The 27,962-nt window shown below is 41.9% G+C and overlaps 1 protein-coding gene across 2 annotated transcripts; it reads right to left on the minus strand.

The window, feature by feature from the left end:
* Nucleotides 1-2: 2 nt before the first annotated feature.
* Nucleotides 3-26,306, minus strand: alpl (alkaline phosphatase, biomineralization associated). Of its 2 annotated transcripts, none has more exons than XM_042090233.1 (12): nucleotides 26,170-26,306; nucleotides 21,126-21,285; nucleotides 20,113-20,232; nucleotides 17,742-17,857; nucleotides 16,859-17,033; nucleotides 15,482-15,657; nucleotides 12,017-12,157; nucleotides 8,251-8,320; nucleotides 7,978-8,112; nucleotides 3,972-4,163; nucleotides 3,598-3,717; nucleotides 3-1,693 (listed from the first exon to the last, which is right to left on the minus strand). In XM_042090233.1, exons 2-12 carry the CDS (start codon nucleotides 21,223-21,225, stop codon nucleotides 1,410-1,412), a joined length of 1,629 nt encoding a protein of 542 aa, XP_041946167.1. In that variant the 5' UTR covers nucleotides 21,226-21,285; nucleotides 26,170-26,306; the 3' UTR covers nucleotides 3-1,409. The 2 variants fall into 2 exon arrangements, with proteins under 2 accessions (XP_041946167.1, XP_041946168.1); XM_042090234.1 differs by having other exon boundaries at nucleotides 26,162-26,254.
* Between the last annotated feature and the right edge of the window lie 1,656 nt (nucleotides 26,307-27,962).

Below are 27,962 nucleotides of genomic sequence, written 5' to 3' on the forward strand. Positions count from 1 at the left end.
CGTCTTAGAAAAACTGACATGGTGTTTTTATTGGCAAGGGAAACCCATTTTCCCACAAATATTTACTGTTATGTGTTGCTGGCATATGTTGTCTGCGGTTGACAAAAAATGAAACCATTCATTAAAAACAGCGACTTTCAAATCTATACTTTCCAGCATGGTGCTCTCAATTATTCTGACCACATTTCAAACACATGAAATGGAGCTTTGCCGTTGGAAAGCCAAATTACTTCAGAATGCAAAGTATGTGTATGAGATGTTTTTTGATTCAACGACCAATTGAGGATGATAAGGAAAAGAGAGCAATGACATACAACCTCTGAAAAAATCTCAGAATGGGTTGATTCAGTCTCTTTTAGATGCTGGTGGCATTTGATGAAGTGGACTGAATCATTGTCTTTAACGACCTAATTAATTAGTATGCCATATTAATTTAAAAAACAAAAAAACAAGACCCAGACAGCTGTGTCTTGCTTTGACTAAAGTGATCTATTGTTCGTGAAGTCACTGAAACCATGTGTGCTTTGGCTGCTCATTTTCCTGTGGAAATTTACGGCATTGTCCTGGAGAGCAGGTCAAGGATCCTCAGAGTCTCATGCTGTTTGGCTGAGCACATACAGTAGAATAAAATGACATTGCAAAACAACAGTGAAAAGAAGACAATGAAAACAAAAAAACAACCTCCAGCCTTTATGAAATGCTACATGTACCACTCTATTGTATTTTTGACTGACCTTTTTGAATGTCATATCCTGTGCTCTTTCTCTCTCTTATTTTTTTCTCTCTCTTTCTGTTCATAGAGGCTGCATAAAGTCCATTAAAAGCCCTTGGGTTGGTCCCTTAGTCTATAAACTGTACAGAACTGCTTTAAAAATGAATACCATGTTTACAATTTAAAAATCTATTTAGAGGGAGACTGTGGTTCCATCTAAATGGTAGAGGAGAAGTGAAAGGTTACAGTGTGTTTGTATTGTGTGTGAATGCCTATGCACACATGGTATGTGTGAGTGTGTGTTTATGTGTGTATTATCATGTGTGAATGCTTATGCACACATGGCATGTGTGAGTGTGTGTTTATGTTTATTATCGTGTGAGTGTGTGTACAGTATATATGTGTAAGAATGCCAACATGTGCCCTTGTGTGTGTGAATTCCTATGTGTTCATATCAGTGTGTGTGTGTGTGAGAGAGAGAGAGTATTGGTGTCTGCCTATGCACATGACTCTGTGTACAAATGTAAAAGTGTGTGTGTGTGTGTGTGTGTGTGTGTAGTCGCGTGTGAGCGTGCATGTGTGAAAGTCGGTGTACAGTGCACACTAATGCCTGTTTTCTCTGCTGCAGAGACGCCTCAGGAGGGGATGTAGGAGGGGAGGGTTGGAGGGCGGGTTGGAGTTTTTCCTGACAGGGCTGTCACCAGTGCAGCCAGGCTAGCGTGAGCGCCGCAGCTAGCATGGAGACGATCGTGGTCCCGGGGCTGGGGCTGGGCCTGAGCCCCCCCGAGGAGGCCCCGCGGCAGTGCTCGCGGTTCTGCCCCACGCAGGCGGCGTAGGCCATGACGTGGGGGATGTAGTTCTGCTCCTGCACGCCGTGGAGCAGATGGGCCAGCGGGCCCTTGGAGAAGATGGCCACGTCCTCCCCGCCGTGGGTCTCGTAGCTCAGGGGCACGGCCGACTGTGCCCGGTAGTTGTTATCCTCTGAGGGGAGAGAAAGATATATATATATATATATATATATATATATATATATATATATAGAGAGAGAGAGAGAGAGAGAGAGAGAGAGAGAGAGAGAGAGAAAGAGAGAGAGAGAGAGAGATTTAACCAATTTGTTCAAGAGTGAGTCAGAAAATGGAGCTGCTGACATGGATCTATTTAGTAGAACTATGGCATAATTACAGGAATGTTATGGAAAATGCCTAAATCACTTCAGGATATTTGTATTGCTCAGGATGATTAGCACACAAAGTGCCATGACGCTAGGAGAAGAGGACCTGATTAGAAGTGGAGCATGGAGTCTATCTGACTCTGATTTGATGATGAATAAATCAAGAAGAGAACTGGAACATTATCAGAAAATGACTGCTGTAATGAAAACGAGCTCACAGACAGTTTTATGTGTCATTAATGTGATTTCTTAAAGGTCTAAAGATCTTTATATTTAGGGTTTAATACATTTGTTTAGCTATTCTGTTCCAAACCTTCAAGAGAAGAATTGGTGAAAGTAAGGTATTTATCCATCCTCATTGCCATCCTGTTCTACTGTGCTGTTCTCAGGCTCTCCTTAGCCGCTTATTTGATGAGGCCAACCGAGAGCAGCTGCCGCTTCAGACATCCTACTCACTGATGGGCAGGTGACACATGCCTGTTATGGTTTTAGAAACTCAGCTGAAAGGGTCAGGGGAAGGTCACAAATGACAGAGACAGGCATGTGTAGTTCATGCCGGTCAGAGACACATAGGGGGTGGGGGGGGGGGGGGGGGGGTGGTGGGGGTCAGAGGAGTCACCCTATTTTTTATTTCTCTCCCCACCATAGATAAGCAGGTATTCTTATGCTAATGTTGGCAGCCTAAGAAAGTACATCTACTCTTCATTTAATATATTGCACTACTGCAATTCATATCTATGCTAAGCAGTTACTAAATCAAGGGCATCATAAATCATAGGGTGGGATAGGTTCATAGGCCGATACAGGATCTCATGGTGAGTGCATCTGTTACACTCTAGGGCAGTGGTTCTTGGGTCAAAAGTATGGGAGGGGTCACGAACGATTTGCAATCTGAAAAAAGTATATTTTCTAAAGGTTTTTAGACCAGCATGTTTAAAAACAGGGATATTCAGTAGTCCAAGACATTCCAATTCACAGTGTTTTATGTTTCTATGTTTCTGCTTACGCAAACTCAAACCTCTGCCTCTTGAAGCTGTACATAAGCTTACCGGTGACAGAACACCATGCAGCCTTTTTTTGCCGCATGAGCGCCAATGATGCATTGGATGAGTGCTAATAAAATAAATAATAAATCAGATTGCCAATGACATTAGTGCTGTCATGCGCCTTTCACTTTAGTGTTACATGCGCCTTTCACTTTAGACCAGGTTTTTCTTGGACAGTGGCGTTATAATGTTTAGTGGCATTAAAATTGCAATTTGCAAAAGACTATGCTCCTGACCACACCTATTCTTTTCATTGACACGCCCGTGGTTGTGCAATGTTCATCTGACAACTTGTGAACTCGAGCACTTGGCGAAGAAATCCTCACTGCGTTGGGTGTAAGATAGGAACAAGACTTGCGCTTGGCGCCAAGGTGTACCAGGTGTAAAATAGGGCCCTAAAAGTGTAAAGTCTGCAGACATCAGAGGATGGGTGATGAGGAGGGATGAGGAAGATGGGGTGGTGGTGGTGGTCGAGTGGTTAGGGATCTGGCCTTCCAAATGGAACACCTGAAGGTGAATTCGATCCCAGGGGCCGCCACCATTGTGCCTCTGAGCAGGGCACTTAACCTCAAGGTGATCCACAGAGACTGTTCCGATAGTTAGTCAGTAAGTTGCTTTTGATATGAGCGTCAGCTAAATGACGACTAATGTAAAAAAAGATGACGTACGGTAGTCCACTGTGGAGACGTTCTCTCTTAGGCCGTTGATCAGCGAGTATCCTGGGCCATTCCCGTACAGAATGGACGTAAAGGGTTTCTGGTCACGATCACTCATCATTGGAGCCAGTCCTATTAAATAATACCATGATTATACAAGGCAGCACAATGTGTAATCAATCAAAAACCTAATCACAATGTTCTAACAATGCACTGGAAAAGTTAATGAATTTGATACAGTTGTGGCTCAAAGCACACTTAAAGATCATGAGTTCTGGGCAAGAAGAAAAACATTCCTAAAATGTAAAATTGCAATGTACTGTAATTTCCTTAAAAATGAATGCACGCACAGTTTCAAAATTAGAAACACTGCATTAGGAATTTACCAAAGATGCTGTTTCCCCGTGGCGTGTAGCCTCCGAAGCTGAAGACATGAGAGTGGTCCGCCGTGACGACAGTCAAGGTGTCATGGACGCTGGTTAGTAGGCCTGCCCGGCCAATGGCGCGGTCCATTTCCACCGTCTCATGCAGCGCCTGCTTGGCTTTGCCGTCATGGTGACCATGGTCAATCCGCCCACCTGTCACACAAATAATTAAATAATTAAAGCCACAGTATGCAGTGTTGGACCAACTGTGTATTTGTCAAATGCTGATGTGTAGCCAGTTATGACATACAAGTTCATTAAAAGTGTAGTTAGCAATTGTACATGACTTCAAGCCCATAACATTTTCTGTCACATTCAGCAATCATCTTCACGATCGACTAGCTACCCATTCCGTGAGTACACTGTAAAAAACACATTTGAGTGTAAGATAGGAATAAACTTTGCGCAGTGGTAAGAATACGCTATAAATGCGCTGCGTTTAAGATCGCCAAAATAGGGCCTATAGTCTTTCTGTCCCTCTCTCTTTCTCTCTATCTCTCTCTGTCTCTCTCTCTCACTCTCTTTGACAAAACTGGTTTCAACAGACTGAATACTTGAATGTATTCAAGGATAACATGAACAGCTTTTCACTCTTCGTTCCCATAGCACCAGAGAAGGACATCTGGCATCCTGTCAGACTACCTGAGGGAAGACTTTTAAGACCTTTTCAAGACATCTAAATGGAAAAAATAAGACTATACCACGCCAAAAAAGATAAACATGACAACACTGTTTTATGCAATGTTTTTTTACTAACTTTAACACCCATCCCATTTTGGATATCTACAGAAGTGACCAAATATAGTTTTTTGGGGAAAGAAAATTAATTGTGTGTGAACACCTTCACAGCTATAAATGGCCAATTTTAGGGTCTGGACTTGTTGCCTTTGAAGCTGGCTGTACATATCTGGTTGTGCTACTGGCTGAGGTTGACTGTTCTTCACCTGTGTCTGTAGTAGCCTAGGCTACTTGCCAAAGACATGTGTACTGGACTGGATTCTCTTCAATATTTTTTTTTAAATGTAGACTAAAGCTATTTAAATATTTTAATAGGCCTACTTTATATACTTTACTATGTGCATCTATTGTGCCATATGCAGCACAGCAGATCAAAGTTAATCCATTAGGCTACTTTACATTTTGCATACATTCTGTTATATCTAAACCAACCAAAGCTTGACTGAAACATTGTAAAACCATTGACTTGTTTTAAAAAAATGTATGGGAAAAGTGAAATCCCCTATTAATTAAGAGACAGATCCTCCTCGCATATTATTTTTATTAGAATATTATTTCTGCTGAAAAAACTGCTATGTAGTTTGCAAAGTACTGGGAAAGGCTGACAAGCAAGCCTATTCACTTCCCTGTTGGATAGGCTAGGCCAGCAACACACGCTGGAGAGATGTAAACAGATGAACTTTACATGTATTTCCTCCTGATTGCGAAAACGTTCTTTTTCTGTTAGTCCGTGGTTCGTTCATAAATTGCGCAGCAAATTATCAGACAAGTGAAAGAAGCACCGGGCATAATTTGACTAGCAGTCTCCACTTCCATGATTTATGAAACGCTATGCTGCTAAGGGATTGACATTTAGAGTGCATTACGCCTTTGGTCGGCAAGCTTGGGCTTGAGGATGCTTTGGTGTTGAAGATGTTGACTGGAAGTTATTTTGTGGGGAAAAAAACAATTGGCTAATTGGTTGATATGGATGTGTGTGATTGTGACAATAATAAGCAGAGAATGACATTGACCATTTTCTCTATCTCCTGTTGCTATGTAACTTTTCAAGTCCAGGCCTGTCTGGAGAAATTATATTTTGCCCGCTCAATTAGAGGCACTCAGAGGCAGCTCAACCCTAGCAGGGGGTGTAGTGGTAAAATAAGAGGTGGGTACCCTAGTATATAAGTATAAGTATATATACTCTTTTGATCCCGTGAAGGAAATTTGGTCTGTGCATTTATCCCAATCCGTGAATTAGTGAAACACACTCAGCACACAGTGAACACACAGTGAGGTGAAGCACACACTAATCCCGGCACAGTGAGCTGCCTGCAACAACTGCGGCGCTCGGGGAGCAGTGAGGAGTTAGGTGCCTTGCTCAAGGGCACTTCAGCCGTGCCTACTGGTCGGGGTTTGAACCAACAACCCTCCGGTTACAAGTCCTAAGCGCCAACCAGTAGGCCACGGCTGCCCATAACTATCAGTTCTGTGATCACGGTAAGGTGGACAGCGGCATGCAGTAGTGGGTTTTTAAAAAAGGCATTCAGAACATGTTTGATGAAGGTAGAGGGCAGACGCACAATATTGTCCAGGTGCATTGTAAGCTATAAATGCCCTCCGCTGGCTGCAGATAATTGCAGATTAACAATAAACAGTAATGCTAATCTGAGGTACCTGTCTAGTTTTATTCCATAAATATATTGTTTTTATAGACGTTATTGGCATGCACGATCAAGAGCTTCAGTGTACGCTTGTGGCTGTTGACATGAACCAAACATGTTCTGAATGCCTTTTTTAAAAACCCACTACCGCAGTCCACCTTACTGTGATCACAGAATTACCACTAGGCCTACACTCTGCTTAGGTTGATTTCTGCTGAAAAGCCTGCACTTGAAAAGTAACATAGCAACAGGAGATTAAAAGAAATAGTCAATGCCACTCTCTGCTTATTACTATCACAATCACACACACCCATATCAACCAATAACCCAATTATTTTCCCCTTCTGCAGGGGCAAAAATAATAAACAACTTCCAATCAACATCTTTAACACCAAAGCTTCCTCAAGCCCAATCTTGCCGACCAGGTGTAATGCACTTTAAAATAACGGCTTTAATGAAAATGTCAATCCCTTAGGTTCAGAGATATAGTGGAGGCAAAAAGCAAATAAACTCAGTTTGTCCACCTCTGAAATTTGGATAAGAGACAGGCATATTTTTTCTTGCCGTTTTCACACCTTTAGTGATACACACGTTTAGCCTGGCTAGCGCCACCACTTCTCAATGAGACATGGTCTGGGAACCAAACGTTCATTTTCTCGTATTTGAAAAAAATGTCCAGATCCGTTTATTGGGTGCCACGGATGTCTATCAAATGCGTCTGTGCATAGCTCATCATCGTCTTGCTTTCCCCCCTGTTCTGTGATTGGTTCCCTATCTCAGGCGAAAATTTGCTCCATGGTCTCCAGGCTGCCTTAGCAGCGTGAATCAAATCGCGCGCAAGGCAGCATGGGAACACCCAGGCTAACACACGTTAAAAACATCTTCACTTTGCAACCACTACACTTCCTCCAGTAGCCTTCTACATCTTGATCTACAGAATGCAGATGACACCCGCACAGAACAAATGCTTCCCCCAAAATGTAATTGCGGATAAAAAAATACACGAAACCGGATGGAGACTTTTCACTCGCTCGGCGGTCCCATACGAAAATGTAATACCTCAAGACATTTCAGACAATTTAAGACTTTTTTAGGCCTTAAAATCCGAAAGTTGTATTTAAGACTTTTTAAGGATCCGCGGGGACCCTGATTTCATAAAACCTCTCCTCCTATAATAAAACTAAGAAGCTAAGAGTTGAGCCTTGCATGGGTATGAGGTGGGTGACTTTTCCATTTCCAAATGGAAAGCACCAAAGATCTACGGCTAAATGAAACACAACATTCTAGATTCAATAATCCCTTTCAAAACTCTTATGTTAAATCATATGGTTAGTTGCTCAATCACAAACTACACACTACTATGATGAATCAAAAACACTCTTTTTGTACAGAACAATACAGCTTCTCACTATGCATTTCTGTAACACTAGAGGACATCTGACTACCCAGGGATTTCACAAAACCGTTCTCCTGTAAAATTCAAAACCGGTGACTGAGAGGAGTGCAGCTGAGAGCTGAGGCTGGCAAGTGGGTGAACACAGCAGATGATTTTTCATCACAACGGGAGGCAAACACTAGACTCTCACCCTCCACCAGCAGGAAGAATCCGTTCGGGTTGTTCTTGAGGATTTTCAGAGCCACATCCACCATTTCCGTGAGCGACGGATCCGTCTCTTTGTTTCTCTCCAGGTTGTATGGCAGATCAGAGGGTTCAAACAGACCTGTGAATGAATGTGCATGGGAAAGGGAAAGAGATGTTTAAAGAAAAAGAGACAAGAAAAGAGAAGATGTCAGTAATGGGCTAAACGGTGACAACATTTCAGTAAAAGGGCATATTTCGATAAGGGAAAAGAACTCACCGAGAACATAATCCACCTTGTTGGGGTTGAGAGAAAGAAGTTCTTTTTTGTTCCAGACATAGTGGGCCCTCTATTCATGTTGGAAAAAAAGGAAATTTCACACCAATATTCAAATCTAATCCAAAATTATTAATGTTCAACATTTCACACCCTCTTACTCAGGGCTGGGTAGTAACACAACTACTTATAGCGCACATGAGTAAAAAAGTAGTTTTTTCAAGGAACGTGTAGGCTACTCTTCATATTCCTTTTTAAAACTGTACTTCTACTTATCACTTGAGTAATATTTTAAGCCAGTAATCTACTTTCTACTTAAGTACATTTTCCATATCGAGATACCACATATAAGCCCTAAACCGGCAGGGTGAGAGAGCCAGAAGCATCAAGAAGATACCGAGGTGCTAACTGCCTCGAAGAAAATATAAGTAGGCTACCGCTTCTCATTAGACCACCTTCAGACAAGCAGGTTGTTGGTCGGAGACACCGCATCGTCACCATTTGCAGAATATAAGCTACCAATAAGAAAACCTTGTTGACAATTGCTCTTAGATCAACATTTGCAAAGCATTTCATTTGCAATTAAAGTTATTTAATTCGTCCATTCTGAGATAGAGAAATGGAGAGAGAAGGGTATAGGTGGAGTGAGTAGCCCTGGTAGTCAACTGGGCTGTTTTAAAAAGAGACTCAAATTTCCACCAATAGATTCTGTTTCTAAAACCTTTCTGCTCCCAGCCTTTCAGTGTTTTCGTTTGTATTTCCTCTGGCCCAGATTATACTTTAGCCCAACTGCTTCATGCTTTCAAAGCTGTGCAATTTTTAAAAACTCTACACACACACAATAAACAAAATGCAAACCAACCACAAATGAAACACAAATTCGAACTTTCAAGTCAAATGGTAAACACAACTAGTGATTAAACTTCTCCTATCATACATTTTGAAAGGCAATGCCTTACAAAGACACACATGTGTTAGTGGTCTGATGATCATTGTGTCAGAATGTGAACTGTGAACAAAAATTGGAAATTGAGTCTTATTGAGGTTTAACTTCTAGTTTTGCAGATTTTCTGTGGGATTTTGCTTTAGTTTAGTGCTATAGTTTCAAATATTGTATGATTTTACTGTAAACAGTTTTAAAAACGGTTAGATGACCAGGCTTCTTCCATACATACATACATACATACATACATATATACATACATTCTTCTACAGGCCAATGCTTTGAGCTGCTCGTTAAACAGTCTTTTTTTTTTTGGCCCTTGATGATAACATAAACACACTGCTTCATGCAGCTTGCCCATTGTATTTCACCGCATTTTTAACATTACTAATAGCTATGACCATTATAGACCCATTTCAACTAAAATGATCATCGCATAAACAGATTTGACAACCTCATACATTTTCATGTGAAATGGTTTGTAAGAATCAAATAGTTTTTCCTTTGTATTCCATTTCTTTGTATTCTGTGTGTTTCTCATAAGAACTGTAATTCCCCAGACCAGCATTGGACCATTTTGTCATTGACACATTGTGATTCTAAGATTTCCCAGTGTATTGCGATGGCCATTGGCCATGAACTCAGTGCAGCCAAGACTTTCCACACTGCTAGTGATTATTTTAGCCCTCTCTCCCACATTCAATTATCTGGGCTGTCACTTGCCCTTGTCATCTCTCCCTGATATTACCAAAAGGACTGGCCGGGCATACACTTTTAGATTATCTTGTCCCAAGTTTCCAAAAACCAAGGAGCAAGTCATTAGCTGTAAAATTACATGGAGTCACTTATTAACGGGAGTGGGGTTGGGGTGGGGGTTAGTAGGAGGGAAGGGCTGCTTGTTAACTTCATTTGAGGCTTGGCCAAAGCCGTCATGTCCCCTTCCCACACCGTGCAGGCATCTGGGTCATCTGACCCATCTCTCACACTCATCAGCGAGATGGCATAAGTTAGTTATGTAATTCCAAACTGAAGTGAATGAATACGATTTTCTCATTCATGCTAATGCATGTGGCTGTGGTACACCAGCATTCATAACCCACTAGTATACTGTCTGAATAAATCCTGAATAGTAGGAGAACAATTGTAGAATAAGCAAGTATATTATACTTATGGATGTAATGTACTAATCCCTAATCAATGTCATCAGAATAACATGAAAAGGGGTAGAACAGGGCTATTAAGTATACCACCATGGAAAAATAAACCAAACAACTACCTTTGCATTCGTGAGAACGCTGAATTGTGTTGGAATGAATGGTTTGCTTCTGCATAATGTGAACCAGCCCCTTCTCTATCACTGGGGTAATAATGAAAACCAACCCATCATCCTGACAGTTACATCTACAGTATATGCCTGTCTATACCTCTGCCCCAAATGCCTACTGATAAACAGACAATGCAATGGCTGTGTTACTATTGCACTGGGCTGACTGAAGGAGAAAATAACTGCATCTTTATATAATTTCTATAACCTTCACATCTGGTTTTCTAATTATGTATTTCTTTTTTAATGGCTTATGGACCCTTCTCTAGTCTTCCTCTTCTGTTCCAGGTTTATTCAACAGGTTATTCAACATACAGTTTTTCACCACACCAAGTCTCTTGCTTGCTTCTTCTGTGTCCCTGTTATTGTTGGCAGAGCTCTCTCCTCATTTAGAAATTCTTACTTACTGATACTCCTTTGTCCAGATTTCACTCTGCTCAGAAATACACATCATCCACTGTTCCCAATAAGTCAGGATGTGTAATAAGAATTTTTCTCTTCCAACTTTCCCTTACAATATTCGTAAATCAGCTTTGGGGTATCATAATCTGCCAAAATCAGTTTTTTATTGTGCACAAAAAGCACAGTTAGCAGTAGTAGTTAATCCACAGTCCTGCCTTTACGAAGCATGTGAGAAACAGAACACATAGTAAAGCATATCAGGAAACAGCATTTAAATAATGAAATTCTACCATGGCATGTACAGTGTGTTGCCTGAGAACAACTAAAACAAACAAAAGTAGTGTAAGGCAACACTTAGAATAGTCCAGCTAGGGTTACTTAATCATTGCTGCCTTGAACACTGATGTTCTGAGAATATGTTTTTTTCTCCCTCCTTTGCACTCTGTGAACTACTACGATGTCCACACAGTCCAGCTGAATTCCACAATCAAGAAACCTCCATGGAACCTCCATGTTCCTCCCTGTCAGCCAATTACTGACAGCAGGAGGTCGACTCCTTTGGTGCCTCCTATGTCAGGCAGATGTCGACAGAGGTGCTAACATCTTTCAGAGCATTCCTAGAGTTTAGTCTGGTGTGGCCAATTGGAGAGAGAGATAAGTGCTGTATGCAGCACAGTCCCCCCCCCCCCTCCAAGAGGCAGCACTCTAAATTGTTCCTAGAAAAATACTGACCATCAGGGAACTATTGGAGATGCTGTTTTTCACTGAAAAGAGGGGGCATTCATGTTTAACAGTCTCTGTAGACAATGTAAATTGTAGATATCTGCAAGTACTATGATTATGGGAGGGCAGATATTTATTTCTCTTTTCTTCAGAGCCAGAAAACTGACCAGATGAACTTATCTCTCTACAGCTTTTGCAGAGGGGTCAGCAAGGCCATCAACCCAGAGGCTGACTAATAAGAAGAAGAAAAAAGAAAGAAAAGATCAGAAATGAAAGTGCAATTGTTTATGCCAATCTAGTGGGAAACAAAGAGGACTGGGAAGACAAACAATGGTAGGAGGACAGAAAGGAAAACGTAAACATAAAAAAGCTCTCACCTTCTCTTTCATCCTCTCCTTCCACTCCTCCACAAGGTTTCTGCCGTCCTTCCGGGTGCCAAAGTGCTGTTTCTCGCTGGGGTATTCTACATCAGGCGTGTCCTTGGGGAACATGTATTTCCTCCCTCCACCAAAAATCACCTGCACATCCATGTTATAAACACCAAAGAGGAAATAAATCGAATACTGCTATGGTTGAACAGTGGTGGCATGCTTATTTGTAAGTTCACTCAGTATCAATTGTCCATTAAGACACTGGTCAGGGAGCTGTCTTCCAACTGGCTGAATTAAACAACTATTGGTAACGTTTTACTTGACAGTATCGACATAAGAGTGACATGACACTGTCACGAACATATGACACTGTCATGACACATGAACCCTAGCCTTACCATAATCCTAACCTCTAACCAATGTTCCCTCTAAGCTGCGCGCACGCGTGGCCGCGCAGGCTAGTCTTCAGACCGCACAAACAATTTTGTTTTCAGGGGTTAAAAATCTGAGCATCAAAGGCGATGTAGGCTAGGTAATAAACATTTAAAATACTGACATGTCTGACAACCAAGCCGGATGTACGTTAGAATGTTTACATACAAAGTATCCTTTAGGCTACTCCAGGCAGGCCCTATGATGCTAACTTCTGGGTACTCAGGCCCTGCTCCAGCAGTTATGCAATAGGCTATGGCGAAAAGGCAGAGCAGATGCCCCAGAAAAAGGTCTGCGTAACGTTTAAACATGAGTGGCTAGATGAAATACTACAAATTGACACAAAAGATGGTCCAGGTAGGAAAAAACGTTCAGACATATTTACGAAAGGAGTGGCGTGATCTGCAAATTCTGCTCGGAGGCAAAAGCGAAAGGAGAGTTCGCTCGTGGGAAAACTTGGTCTGAGTGGAAGCTTGATTACCTAAGCTTGATTATCTGACACAGAAAGTCCATGTAGACGCATTGAAAACATTAAGACATGGGAACTCTATAGATCAAATTCTCCCTGAAATGAATGAATCCCGAGAGAAACGAATTCTGAGAGCACGATCCGACCCTAAACAAATAAAATTATTAATCGACAATGTGATGCTAGCAATTAACACCGACATTATCAGTTATCAGTTCAGGATACACAATCATATGGCACAATGCTTGTGCTTTACATTACGTTTCGGAAGCAAACTGATTTCAGTTAAGACAGTTTTTGCTGGAATCATTCAGCTTTCAAGATGCCCTGCAGAAAACATCCTTGATGCCATTACCAAGTTCTACGCAGACCATGCACTAAACATGAACAAAATGGTAATGTTTACTTCAGATGGTGCTTAAAGGTTGTATCAGTGATTACGACTGAACTTCACTTCTGTTAATGCTCAAACAAAACAGAGAGCTAGCTCGCTACTCCCTCCTGTGCAATTGAAACTCTTCTAAACGCGCAACTCGTCGGTTATTGGTTGGAACACGTTATTATGACCGCAGCGCAGCGAAGCGGCGGTCATATAGGTTTCGTCAGATTTTTTTTTTTTTCCTTTTTCACATGGCCAAATTTCCGTCAAGGATTCCCGGGACACTGAAAGACCGGGGTACACGAAACTTGGTGGGCATGTAGCCCCCACATGGATAGCATGGAACCATCGTTTTTCGTTTTGATCTGTAGCCCCCCATCCCCCCCCGGACTGAACCCCCGAAAAGAGGGTACGGCAGACACAGTTTTCTGTGAATATCTCGAGAACCGTAGGGTTTAGAAAGACCACCTTTTTTTTGTATGTTGATCTTAAGGGGCCATGTCAACCCATTCCATAACCACTCATTTCATGTATAGCGCCACCTAGTTAAAAATTAAAAAGCAAAAAATTAGGTAATCACAATATCTCTGGCTGACATGGTCAAAACTGCACGAAATTGAAAGCGTAGGATCATTATGACACCCTCCGAATGCATGCCAAGTTTCGTGGACTTTCCTTCATGGGGGGCCATACAATAAATTAATTTACTGTACATTTAGTGACCGTACACCAACAGAGTTTTCTGTGAATATCTTGAGAACCGTAGGGCCTAGGATGACCAATTTTTTGTTTATTCACACACAGACACACATACATTCACAGTAATCATACGTATGACACATACACACACAGTAGACATATGTACGCATGCATGCACATGCACACACACAGGCACACACACAGGCACACCCACAAGCATGTGCACGCACACACACACACACACACACACACACACACAAACATAAACACGTACACGCACACATGCACACAATTCAAGAATTTCTCAGAATTATGAACAGGCAATATGCGGGTGAGGTTGTATAAAATCCCAATGTCCTATTACAGTGACAGGGACACTGTACTGCAGGAGATGTTTTCCTTTGCATGAATGTTAAATTGAGGTCCTGACTCACCATAAGAGTGAGTCCAAAGATCCCATGGCACTTATCGCAAAGAGTAGGTGGTTCCCTGATTTGCTTTATTTATGTACACATACATAAAGACACACACACATGCGCACACACACACACACACACATACACACACACATACACACACACACACACACACACACACACATGCACCCACACATACAAACACACCTACATACACAAACACACGCACACACACACACACTCACACACAAAAAAACACACACAAAACACATATACACAAAAACAACCACACACTCTGCAGACACTCAATTACAAACACACAAAAAAGGAACAAAGTAGGAAATGAACACAATTTGACAAGCGTGACGTATTTTTCTGGAAAAAATGTGCTGGACTGGGCGGCGGTCATATTTTGTACCGCTCTACATTATCAGTCATAACCAGTGAACCAGTCATAACCTCTCTAAACCTTATTGAAGTTCAACCAAAGATCCTTTAAGTTCATCTAAACTGACTGGTAAAACACCATCATTAAAATGTTCCACAAGTCCAACCATTATAAAGGATACTGAATAAATATCAACCTTCTTATACATATTGATGCATTTGCTGTTATCTCTTTGAATTCCCTATGGCTAACGCAGGCTCGTGGTCATTTTCGGCAGGTCGCGTGGTTGCAAATTGCTCACAGACACAATGCTGAAATGTGCGCTCAGAAAACAAAATATTTGCTCAGTGCTCAAAAAAATTAGAGGGAACATTGCCTCTAACTCTAATCCTACTGTAACCCTAACCCTAACTCTAACCCCAATCCTAACCCTAACTTGTTATGACAAAAACCGAATGTCACTTAATAACAGAAGCGTTATGTCATAAATGTTTATGACTTGTTTATAACACATTCATGACAGTGTCATGTCACTCTTATATCGATACTGTCAAGTAAAGTGTAACCCAACTATTTAATAATATGTTTTCCTGGAATCTGAACTCATATCTGGGTCACTCAGTATGCTCTTGTTTACTGGCAAGCACCAGAAGTCTAAAAGATGCATGATGTGGAAAAGGGGACTCACATCGATTTCTTGAATATTCTCAAAGAGCTGTCTGGCAATGTCTTTGCAGCCGGCATCCACTGCCTCTTGGGGCATCTCACCGTCAGAGAACCAGTCTCGGTCCACACAGTGGGCATAGGCAGCGCTGGGCGTAGCATGATTGATGCGCGTTGTTGTGACAATGCCCACTGACTTTCCTGTAAAATAGATCTTGTCTTGTTATTCGCACGGACTCAGACTCAAAACAGACTGAATAATTATTCAAATAGATGATATGTCACAGTATGAGAAGTGACTAAAAGAAAAATATGTGAAAACTCAAATGTGACACATACGTTTTGCTAGCAAGCCTGATAAGTATAGCAATTAAAATGTAAAAACAGACAGAAATATTATTATAGCACCTATTTTTAAAGTTCTTTTTCCACTGTAGTTTCATCACTCTTCTGGGCCAACAGCAGTCTTTTGATAATTAAACTCTGGGCCAACTGCTTCCACTCCAGAGTTATGCTTGTAAAAACGCATTCATCACAGAAATTTGTAATGATGACAGTTCACACTATGTGGGCAATCATCACTTGCTATGCTTTCATGGGTCTTTCTCTCCCATGCCTGCCAGATCCTGACAGATAGACCTCAATAGATATCCATCTCTTAGGCTATTTCTGATGGAGGTCCTCTGAGACATTTGGTGCGCCAGATCCAGTGAAGATGCCTGGTGTTTTAGACCTGCAGTCATATGTTTACTATTACGCTCCCTGCTGCTCATTCCTGTCATGTCTTTCATACTAACACATCCTGACTTAGTCCAGTGCAATCAGGCAGAATGTCAAAGTAACCTGTTCCTTGGAAAATACTGTTTGGATGCACTTTGATCGGACACATTTTAGAGGAATGCAAACAAAGTGCACAGTTTGTTTTTCTTTTCCCCCATCGTCTTTCAGGCTGGTTAATGAGAGTCTGTTTCCAAACACATTTCTCAGTCCAAGGCAATGTTACGCTAATCTCTCACCTATTCCTGTGAGATTTCCAAACACTGAAATAATCTTTTTTCCTTTTTTTTTTCAAAACAAGTGATCAACTTTCTGTGGAATAAATCATTCATGTGAGGTGTTGGGATGAATGCTGATTATTTCCTGAGTCCCCTGGCAACAGCTTCGATTTTTTTTTTCTGCACAAGGAAACTTGTTCCTTCAAGATAATTTGCTTACTTAAACAGAAAAATTGATGACTCCCTCTCTTTCCACTAATTCTACTGCCACATCCCGTCATATGTCCCATCTTAGATATGCGTCAGTTTATATCACACTTTATTATATATTTTATATACAGTATATTTTTATATACACTTTCTCTCCCTCTCACACACAGGGGCTTCTGAGCATGGGGTTGTCTCACCTGCGTCCTTGGCCCATCTGAGGATGGAGGTGACCTCGTTTCCTTGAGTGGTGTTGCACTGTGACCTCACGGCAGCTGCGCTGACCCCCAGCGTGCCCTCGTTGGCCTTGACACCGCAGAGGTAGGCTGTGGCAGTGCCCGCACTGTCTGGTACCTGGGCGTCGGTGTTGTAGGTCTGCAGAGTGGAGGTGTCAAAACAAGCAGATATGTATAAGTGGTTTGTCCTAGTGTAGTGGTTTTGTATGTCTGCAAGGGTCAGGGGTAAAGACACAGACACACAGATACGTGTGTGCGCGCTTGTTTGTAAGTGCGTGCATCTGTGTTTGTGTGTGTGTGCGCGCGTGCGTGCATGTGTGTATGTTTGTGTGTGTGCGTGTGTTTGAGTGTGCATGCGTGTGTGTGTGTGTGTGTGTGTGTGTATTAGTGAAGCCAAAGCAGCCAGAAGGATTAGTGCCCTCACATTGACAGGGCATGCATGGAATGTCCGGAGCGCAAGTGGAATTCGTGTGTGTGTGTATGTGTGTGTGGTGTATGGTGTGTGTGTGTGTGTGTGTGTGTGTGTGTGTGTGTGTGTGTGTGTGTGTGTGTGTGTGTGTGTGTGTGTGTGTGTGTGTGTGTGTGTGACACATTTACTATGTTCATCATTGAATAGATCACTTCTGTATTCTGACCCAAGTTGACAATTGCATAACAGATCCTGTTTCCCAAATCATGTAATGATCTATCCACTGAATCCACAACAACCATAAGCTGCTCATTCATGCCATCCCAGTTTGAGTGTAAAGTCTCCCGCCTCAGTGAGCCATTTAGTCACTTCATGGCAGGATTATGGGCACAAAAAGACTGGCACGGCAGGATGGCCAAAGCTGCAGCGGGCCCAGACCTTGGACAGCGCCACGTAGGGGAATTTGTCCATTTCCATCCGGTACTCTTCCCCGCTCTGGCCATTCAGCTGGCCTTTGAGGATCCGTGCTGCTGTCACAGTAGAAATTCCCATTCCTGCGAGACACACACACACACACACACACACACACACACACACATCCACACACACACACACACACACACACACACACACACACATCCACACACACACACACACACACACACACACACACACACACATACATACTGTTACAGTATATGGGAAGCTGAGAAGCTGCCTTGTCACCTGCTCTCGTCACTGCAGTTATTTCCAAGGGTAATTCAGTGCTGCAAGGATACTGACATAACAACCTTATCCTTGACTGGCATGCTTACACAACATTGTTGCTAACTGCAAACTTGCTGTAGAAGCTGTACATTCATACAAGTCCTATCAGAGGGGGCTCTCATTCAATGATTAGAATTATGTGAGGCTGCAAATACTTCAATACAATCTCAGGGTTATTCCAACAAATGTATGCTTTCATTACATTTTTAAATGTACTAGTGCAGTGATGCAGTGAACATTCAAACATGCTATTCCTGTAGAAAACCTGTAGCCCAATTACATAGTTGCAGGTAGGCCTGCTTTACAAATAGGATTATAGGGAAAAACATAATTCCAGCTATAAGCATTCAATAATGAATACTGAATATATTATAATATAATAAATGTACAGTGAGCAGAATTTAATCATGACTGCATGTGACATTTTTTACAGATCAAAATTACATACGGTAAGCCTAACAGCTGTTTTTGAGTCAAGGCTATATGTTTAGCCTATTGAATACCTTAAAAGAGAAGACAAACCATTTTGTGGAATGATGCATCATCATATGAAATTTGCAACGACGTGAAAACAATCTCTGGTAGCCTATTAGTGACATCATGCTCTGTCTGCCATTCGTTGTCTTTAGCTGATCATGCTTGCATGTGTGGCATTCTGAAACGTCCTTAAATTCGGGACCATTATAGCTCATTTCAATTTGGGACCTTGCAGTCGGAATTGTTGTTTGTTTATTCAAAGTCTAAAGACAGTCCAAATTAGCCTGGGCTATTTGAAGTGTCAGTTGCACATAATGTTTTATGTTGTTTTGAATAGCCACTGCATACCTGTGTTTGTTGGCATGTTGTTGCATCCAGCAAGCCGCATGAGGTCAGACATGATAATCACTCACACATCTTGCACTTGCTTAACTTTTTACCTGCAGATTCAGTTCTGCCAAAGGCCTGCTTATCCTCTGTTATTCTACAGTGCTGTGTGAGTGAGAGGGGGAGTGGCTAGAGTGGCAAAAGCCAATGTGTACAACTTTTCCGATATATTTAACAATATCTTTTAGATTTCTGAGCCAAACAATGTCAAAATTGGCAGTGCACCTACTCATGCACTTAGTAAGACACCAGCCAAGTTTGAAATCAATCGGACGAATGGTTTGACAGATATGCGAATAACACAAAAACACACTGACGGGGGAGTGGCTACAGTAGAGCAAGACATCTGCCAAGTCTGAAATCAATCGGATAAGCAGTTGAACAGATATGTGGTCAACACACACACACACACACAAACACACACACACAGACAGACAGACGTTTCTGTCATTTATAGATAGATACAGTATAAGCAACGAGTCATGCCTAGAATAATGTGTCTCGACACAGAAGTGCTTTGATGAAAAAGAAATTCGTTTTCAAAGTACTTCATCACTATAAACATTATCAGGCAATGGTTAAAAATTGCCCACTTAACACATTTATAGGGGCTCAGAGTAGCATCGTTGGTGGTAAACAAAACCCCTCTTGGTTAGCATCTGCTCAACTGACATGCCTGTCAAATGTAGTCATGCGGAAAAGGCAACAGCAAATACTGAAAATGCATGACAGGCTGACACATGACTTTGATGCTTAAGCCCTCACCTCAGCTAACTGCAGCGAAATCACACAACATGAGTTTGCGATCACAAATGTTATCAGTGACCCACATTTTTAAATGCCAGAGTTAGCGCTGATAGTTGACTAATTTGATGAAAACTCACTCTCATTGTCACTCAACACAGCTTAACAGCCTGGCGGCGATTCTGCCGAGACCTTGTAAACTGACTTTTACGCTTTACATTCTACACTCTCAGAGCCTAGCTGCTGAAACTAATGAGGAATTCTCTTTGGAGATCATGTATTGTACATAGAAATGAGTACGCTACGCAGGGCAAGTAAATGATGTGAAACAGTATGGTGTGCTGTTTGCTATGCTATTACCATCCATTATATTATATTATATTATATTACTATCCATTCAGAAAACATCACTGTGTTTGACAGATGTGCATACCATCCCCGAGGAAGAGGATGATGTTCTTGGCCACCTTCGTGTTGAGCTCCTGGAGCTGCAGGGCTTGCTTCAGTGAGCGCTGTGCCCATGTGTTCCAGTACGCTGGGTTCTTCTCTTCGTCTGTTATACAGAGTGCACACACACACACACACACACACACACACGGACACACACATGAACACACACACACATATACAAACACACACACACACACACACACACACACACACATCCATGTGCATGTGCCCACACACAAACATATTTAGGACATATCCCCGAGCATACTTAAAGGAGGGGGGCATGAAAATGAAGATAAGAATGCAGACCTTATTTCTTATCCTGTCATGCATGTGACTGCAAAAGCCTCTTAAAAACCCATCACAACCACAACCCCCACCTCAATTGCATGTTCAAATAGTGTTATGCATTTCCTTTCCATAAGACAACCTAATCTCCTCAAAACAATCACTTCACTCCTAACAAAGCTTAATGTAGAGTATACGTGATCTTACTGCATTGTGGCAACCCAAGGGATCTTTTCTTTCAATATCATTAGACTTTCTTTCAATATCATGAAAATCAAAAATGTATTCTATAATAATGATGAGCAAAAAGGGTAACACTGAGCAAAAAAGGGTAACACTTCCTTTGAACCTTGTGTTATAAAACCTTAGACAACAATATGCAATAACATGCATCACATATCTTGTCATAGGTTGTCAATGACATGGATTTCCCCTTGAATTTCAATGACATGGACTTTGCTTGAATTTCCCCTTGGAGCTGTGTCATGTAACCATTACCCATCATTTCTTTTCAGGATGGGGTTACAGTACTATTATGCAAAAAGCTTCAAGAATACCTTTACACAAAACCAATTATGCTGAAAAAGATAAGTGCCATTCTCAGCATGTGTTATGTGAGTACTATGATGTCCTGTGAAGTCCTCACAAAGGGCCAGTGACAGGTGTTGTTAAATTGCATGGGTGCCCTTTAATCGAGACATGACTTACCAGGAATTATTTTTTTCCCTAGGCAATGGACACCCAGGGCTATGAGGGAACAGAGGAGCAGATTCCTCACCAGCATGGTGCAAACATTCCGATGTGCCATTGTCTCCCAAGGCAACTGTCACATTCCACAACCCAAGGAAAGGAGAGTCCCAAGCTTGTCCTGAGCAAAAAAAAAAGTCAACAGAAGTCTATCATTCTGTAAGGAACAGGTTTATTCATGTTTAATGTTTGTCCCAATGAGTGTACACAGGGATTATCATACATAGTAACTACAGTGTATGTCCTAAGGAGTGAGAGCAGTAGGTTTCCTGTTAGGGGACATTAGCTTAGCTTCTCATCATCAATTTACATCAGCAAAAACGGTTTAAGCAATCATGGCTTCCACCCAAACGGGTTGCAGTCTTAAAATGCATTTGTATCATGTTACAAGTCTCTCTCGTGGTCTACAGTAAAAGGAAACCGACTCAATGACTTCCCATACTGAGTAGGAGAAATGGATTGTCTGGTAAGACAGTCTCTGTTGTGGCGGGAACCCTCCGGGTGTCTCCCCAGAGAGAGAGTGGGGCTCTTGTGGGGAGGGGGGGGGGGTACATGCACTAAGCTGCTCTCACCTCCTCCAAGGTCACTTTAATGGGATTGAGTGCCACAGCGGAGAGCTTTAACAGGCCTGACAAAGCCGATTAAGTGGACACCTCCACCCAGTAGGGAAAAAGGTCCTTCAAACTTTTGGTTCCCACAGCATTGTCTACAGACATTTTATTCCCAACTCATCACAACTAGGGCAACCTCTTGAAAGATCATAAAACAGATAATAGAACTCAGTTATAAATAATCCTATTAAAGCTGTATAATATGTGGATGGGGGAATGAGGAGGAAAAAAATCTATTCATGCAATAAATGTGACATATTTCTTCGCTATAAGCTTGTTAAAAATTCCTCTGCTGTTCCATTTTCAGACATCTTTTAGACGAGAGAACCTTCTCAGCCAGTACTTCTTCCCACACATCACTACTTCACATAGCCTAGTTTCAATTTACTCCACAGTAAGCTTCAGTGAGCATGCCAGAAAGAGTGATGCTCATAGGACTCCTGATCCTTGACATGACACAGCCACAGATCTTCTATACGGAACGCTACTTACATGTCTAAAAACGTACAGCTAACCACATGTTGAACTACATCACAGTACTTAAAGTTTGTGTATGTTTAAAAGAAAAAGGCTAATGGTTAATCGCTTGTCCAGCTATTACCGAGCCAACGCTGGCGCTCATGCTCAGAAGCGTTGGGGAGTTCCGACGGGCAGAATGCTGGAGGCCAGTCTGCAGGTGAAGAAACAGAGCAGCGCCAACACGATGAGGAGCAACAGGCCTGACGCAAGGGTGGTCAGCACCACAGAACCAGTCTCTTCTGACATGTCGGCCCAAAACCACCAGGCTCCTCTAAATAGCGGGTGGCAGGTCTAAATTAATCAATCTGGTCAACAGGATGGTCAGTCCAGACAAAATGCTCCTTCCAAACAGCCGTCTGTTTGACCTTGTACACCAGCTGGAGGGTGTGGGGACGGGGTGGGGGCAGACTCAACAGGGATGTGTCCAATGAGGTACTTCCTCCAAACAGGTGTTGTCCTGCTGATAAGGTTGAGTCCAAATTTCAGGCAGAACAAAAACAGCGCAGCTCCTAAAGGCACAGCACTCCCTCATCCCCCTGGGAGCCAGAGCCATCCAGGAGATGCAGACAGCACAAATCGATACCCTGAGAGCGGACTGGTCTCCCTCTAATCAGTCAGCGAGAGGTGCATTTGCCCCCTGTGGGACTGCGGCTGATTGGGAGACGGAGGATTAAGACTTAACACCATCCCTGCCTGTCACAAACAGGCTCTCACATCTTCGGCCAGCAGGGTGTGTGTGTGTGTGTGTGTGTGTGTGTGTCTGAGTGTCATGCTGACCTCAGATATACTACACTGCAGTGGATACACAAGATGTGTTGCAGACAGATCCGGACGCTGTCCACCCTAATCTAACCACAGGAAGCATGCCTTGAGCCTTCCTTTAACTCTGAACAGTGTGTGACAAGCGAGTTTGTACATAGGCTATCAGAGACTGTTTATTTGCAATTTTGGCGCAACTGAGAGTGCACCCTGTTCTCACAAGCACATTTCTGTTATGCATCAGCGTCTCTGACAAAAAGAAACAAGAAATCTGGGTGGTATCGTGAAATGGCAATAAACATCTTCGAACAAAGAGTGATAAACAGAAATCAACCCAAAATAGACATGGTGAGAAAAGACAGCTCCTGTGGATATGTCAGCATGAATCTAAGCATTAACAGCATCGATGCAGTTACAGTGGTGACAATTAAGTCAGTTAGAGGAAGCCATTGTGTGATTGCCCAGAAGAGGCTTGTTCTGGTAGAACTCCTCCCCAGGAATGTGTGTTAAGCATATGGATTTGAAAATTAACACACAAAATCAACGAGGCAAACTGATGAAGGATATGAGGTGGCCCAAAGTAAAAAAGTAAACACAAATCTAGAGCGGTTGAATGAATCTGAGACAACCAAAATATTGACACTCCCCATCTGTGCACAACGTTGTTCACCACAGCTATCAAAGCGCTGCCTCAGCCCCTCATTGCAAACAAAGGACATTCCAAGAGCTTTGCTGCCTATGCCCAATGCTGCCCTGGGGCATCTCAGGCCTTTCAGCGTTCCTCCCTATGTGTAAAAGTGCTGGGGTGCGTTTCCCAAAACCACAGTTGCTAACCTGTTAGACAAGTTGGTTGGCAATGGGAAATTGCATTGCAGCCAACAAAGTTTAACCCAACGATTTAAATAAATAGCTCACTTTCACTTAGCAGCCTATAAAAATGTTTTTTACTGACAGCCATCAGTGACAAAACACTAAGTGAAAGATAAGTTCTAAAACCCTCTGCCTGACAGAAAGACTGTAAGTTCCATATTTTTGTCCCCATAAAGGTTTCTCACTTCCTAAGTTTGTCCATTATTTTTTTCTTCTTCTGTTATCAATTAATATTTGTATTATTATTCTCCTATTTCAAATTCAGTGAAAGATGTGTTTTGTACCCACACCAGACCAATGAATCAAGCATCACTCAAAAGAACATTCTGGAGGGGGTTCAGGAAACACATCTGCTGTCAGCCCTTTAAGGAACCAGGATTGTAGTGATGCCAGTTGTGAAAAGGGTTTTTGCCCCCTTATCCATAAAACACTTTTTTAGGCTATGAAAAGGGCCAATTTAGGGCACCAGCTGTATGGCCCATCAGTGTTGTGGACATTTATTGCAACAGAGATGTTTTAAAGAGGGCATCATGTCCAAATACACTGCCATTCACACACATTCGTATCTCAGGGTGAAAAGGGTTATTCTATCCTATCTATTTGCCTTTATGTGTTATGCATAAAGGGACTGCGCGAGAGAGAGAGAGAGAGAGAATAAAACTAAGAAGATCCTGTGAACCAACTGTGTATCAATCGCATTTGCCTACTTGGAAAGGAACACCCACATTTTCAAATCTGTGCACAATGTGATTGCACTCTAAATAGAACATTTCTATTGAATCTTACATAGGAACCTAGAAGGTTAATATTGCTAGAGTAGTGTACGTAGTAGTACAACAGAAATCTTACATCACCCTCACCTATACAGCATATTGCACATTGTTTTCATGTCTAACTTTTCTTCAGTTGACCAATCGTCTCTAATAAAGACCAACCACCACTGCTCAGCTGGAGGAAATGCACCTCAGTCGACCAATAACCTGGTATAGAAGCTATCATTCCACAATGGCACGATGCCAGCCCCCTCTTCTCCTTAGCTCAGCAGGAGAAATTTAACTTGCAAGTGAGGTCAGCCTCTTTTAGCTCTATTGCTCAGTCTGTGAACTAGTCGTTTTCAACCGAACACTGCTGCAGACTAAACGGAATAGGCTATATGTCCAAAGTAATACAAAGTGAAACATCTCAAGCGAATACAATTTGAACTGTTTAGTTGTTTGGTAGTAGCCTAATTATTTCGGTTAATCGTGCGATTTCTGACTTCACGTTTACTCGATTAAAGGCAAACAGCACGAAAATTAAGTTAATATGGATACAGAGAAAAAGAAGAAACACCGAGACCCCAGTGGCCCTGGCCACCATGACTACCATTTGAAAACATCGTCAACATGTAGAACCGAGAGAGAGCTCTAGGTTTGAATGGCATCTCCAGTCTTCCACTACGAAGAAATTATGCTTTAAGTATGAGCATTTAAGACAACAGCACACATTGTTTGCAGCCAGAAGGACTGAGGTCGGAAGTGTCTCGAGGACAGGTGGCCACCCTAAATTGTATCTCAAAGACAACAATGTCCCATTGAACTGCAGCACTCCCTGTCCGATGCCAATAGCCTAACAATCTTGTTATCAAGTGACAACGAGAACTTTAACAAATTACAAAGGTCATTTCTTGATACAGGCAACAGATAAATGTGATTCCCTTGCTTAATTCATTTAGAATAACGTTGTTTAGCTTTTATCTGCCGTGGTAATTAGGCTACCACACTACCCTGATTAATTTACCCTGACAACTTTGAAATAGGCTGCTTTGGCAGCTGACCTCACTGGCGGCTTTCTAAAATCCATTAAACCACACTGAAAACATTCGCGTAAAGCAGCCTCGCCAAAAGATAGCGACGCACTTTTTCAGTCCTCCAAAATAATCAGTAATCTGACCCATTATCCTTTCATAAAGCCCCGTCAAACAAATGCAATTGGTTTCCACAACCACCATAGTATTCATGCGTGCTGAAATCAAATCTGTTGTCATTGCCGGGCTACTTCGTGGTTGGAAACGAGTACGTGAAATGTGAAGAACTCAGTTACTTTGCATCTTGCCGGTGCTACAGTAATTCGTGGTCATTTCACCAACACATAGCATGCATATCATTAACTTTTTTATAAAATGTAGCCTATATTGTATTAGAAAACCGTACAGAAACCTAAACAGTTTATCTGTGTTACATGTTAATATTTAATTACCTACTCACCGGTGCGCTTTTACGCTCCTGCAAGCAGTCTCTTCAGAAGTGATATAGGGGTAACCACACACTCTGCGTTCCTCGCGTGTCTCTTGCCAATGCTTTTATAGCGCTTGTAGCCCTCATTGCCACACTGACGGAACATAGCGGTCATGGGGACTCACAATGGCGAAGCTATACCAGAAAGTAAACCGTTATTTGAACCGCGAGCTCCTCCTTGCGAGCTATCGGTGGACTGAGCAGGCAGTTTCCCTAAAATAAACACAAAAGTAGCAGTGGAAATTAAAACTTCCGCTGTGGGAATCTTAAATGGTTTTAGGATAATCAATCATTTATGCCACTATACACGAAATTATTCATACATCCACGACTGGCCAAATCTATGTTAGGCTTTGTCACACGATGTGTGACAAACACACGATGTCCACACGATGTCACTGCAGACCTCTTTTGACATGAAACCTTGGATTGAACTTCATACCCAACCAAAACTATCACTCTTAGACGCGTTATCGCATCGTTGGTCAACAACCGTACTGGGTCTTGCGCACTGCATGGACTTTTTGCAGTTCCTTGAACCTTTTGAGAAACGACCCATTTTTTCGCGCATTCGGACAGCATGGAACTGAGGACAACCGAGTTATTACTCCGCTCCAACCCCAGTTGCTATAGCCCCTACATGTGCCCCTACATGTAAACTTTAATATGTGTTGAAATTTACTCTGTCTATTCGTTGAGCAACGATTTGAGGAAATGGTCCCCTGCCAAGTTTAAACTCAAAGTCCAACAACTTCGCCATACCATAACAGCATATGGGAAAACCAGGCCCAAGGAGCTGCCTAATAAATGTATTCCAATGCATTGCATGCCATCCTATTTCTTTGCAGATTTCTTCTTAAATGCTCTTTAATCACTCTTAACCTAGGGTATAAATAGTAGGCCCTATAGACCGATATGAGACTGTATTGCACGCACAGCCACCAGTGTTGGGAGTAATGCATTAAAAAAAGTAATGTAATTACAGTAATGCATTGCTTTTTGCTGTAATGCAGTAATGTAAGGCATTACCAATACAATTTCAGTAATAAGCACCAGAGAAGATTAGGCCTATCCAATAATTAAAAAAAGTAATCTATGCTGGTCCTGGAATTTGATTGCCTTGTTTAGATGACTGTAGAAAGGGAATTTGAGTTATCTCTGCCATTCATGCAACAGATCTAACATGGTTAGGCTATACTTCTCATTTCAAGCAGTGAGAATAACTAAAATGTTGCTTTTACAGACAAAGATCGTAGCCATTATTCTCAAACTATTTGCATTAAGTCTACACCACTGTAAGTGGAAGGAAAGGCAACCAGCAATGATGAGAACCATTTAAAGTCAACATACAATTTCACTATGGCTATATTTTACTATATTAAGTTGTGAGTGACCTTTGGCCTTTGGGGCCTACCTACATTGTCCCATGAGCCATTACTGCAACCATTATATTGTTCTTTTGTTAGCCTTAAGCCTAGCTCAGTCATTATGCCATACCACATCACCTCCTGCCGTGTAATGAGCTGCATTGAACACATGAAGATCTATTGAGAACACCAAATCCATATTTTCTGTTATTTTGGTGAAAGTAATGTAAACGTAGTGTAATGCCTTACAATTCAAAGACAGTAATATTGTAATGTAACAAATTACTTTGAGATGACAGTAACAAGTAATAAATAATGCATTACACTTTTGAAGTAACTTGCCCAACACTGACAGCCACACAAGCCACAGAGCTGTGGTGGGAAGCCAGAATCCTG

This window comes from Alosa sapidissima, chromosome 4, assembly GCF_018492685.1.
Source record: "Alosa sapidissima isolate fAloSap1 chromosome 4, fAloSap1.pri, whole genome shotgun sequence".
Taxonomy (NCBI): domain Eukaryota; kingdom Metazoa; phylum Chordata; class Actinopteri; order Clupeiformes; family Clupeidae; genus Alosa; species Alosa sapidissima.

Bases quoted from the DNA above. Each gene is read 5' to 3' on its own strand.
- alpl (XM_042090233.1), bottom strand. From the start codon at position 21,225: ATGGCACATCGGAATGTTTGCACCATGCTGGTGAGGAATCTGCTCCTC. The intron at 15,658-16,858 runs GTGAGACAACCC...TCTATTTTACAG, and splicing joins CAGATGGGCCAAGGACGCAG to GAAAGTCAGTGGGCATTGTC. The intron at 3,718-3,971 runs GTAAATTCCTAA...ATTATTTAATAG, and splicing joins ACGGGGAAACAGCATCTTTG to GACTGGCTCCAATGATGAGT.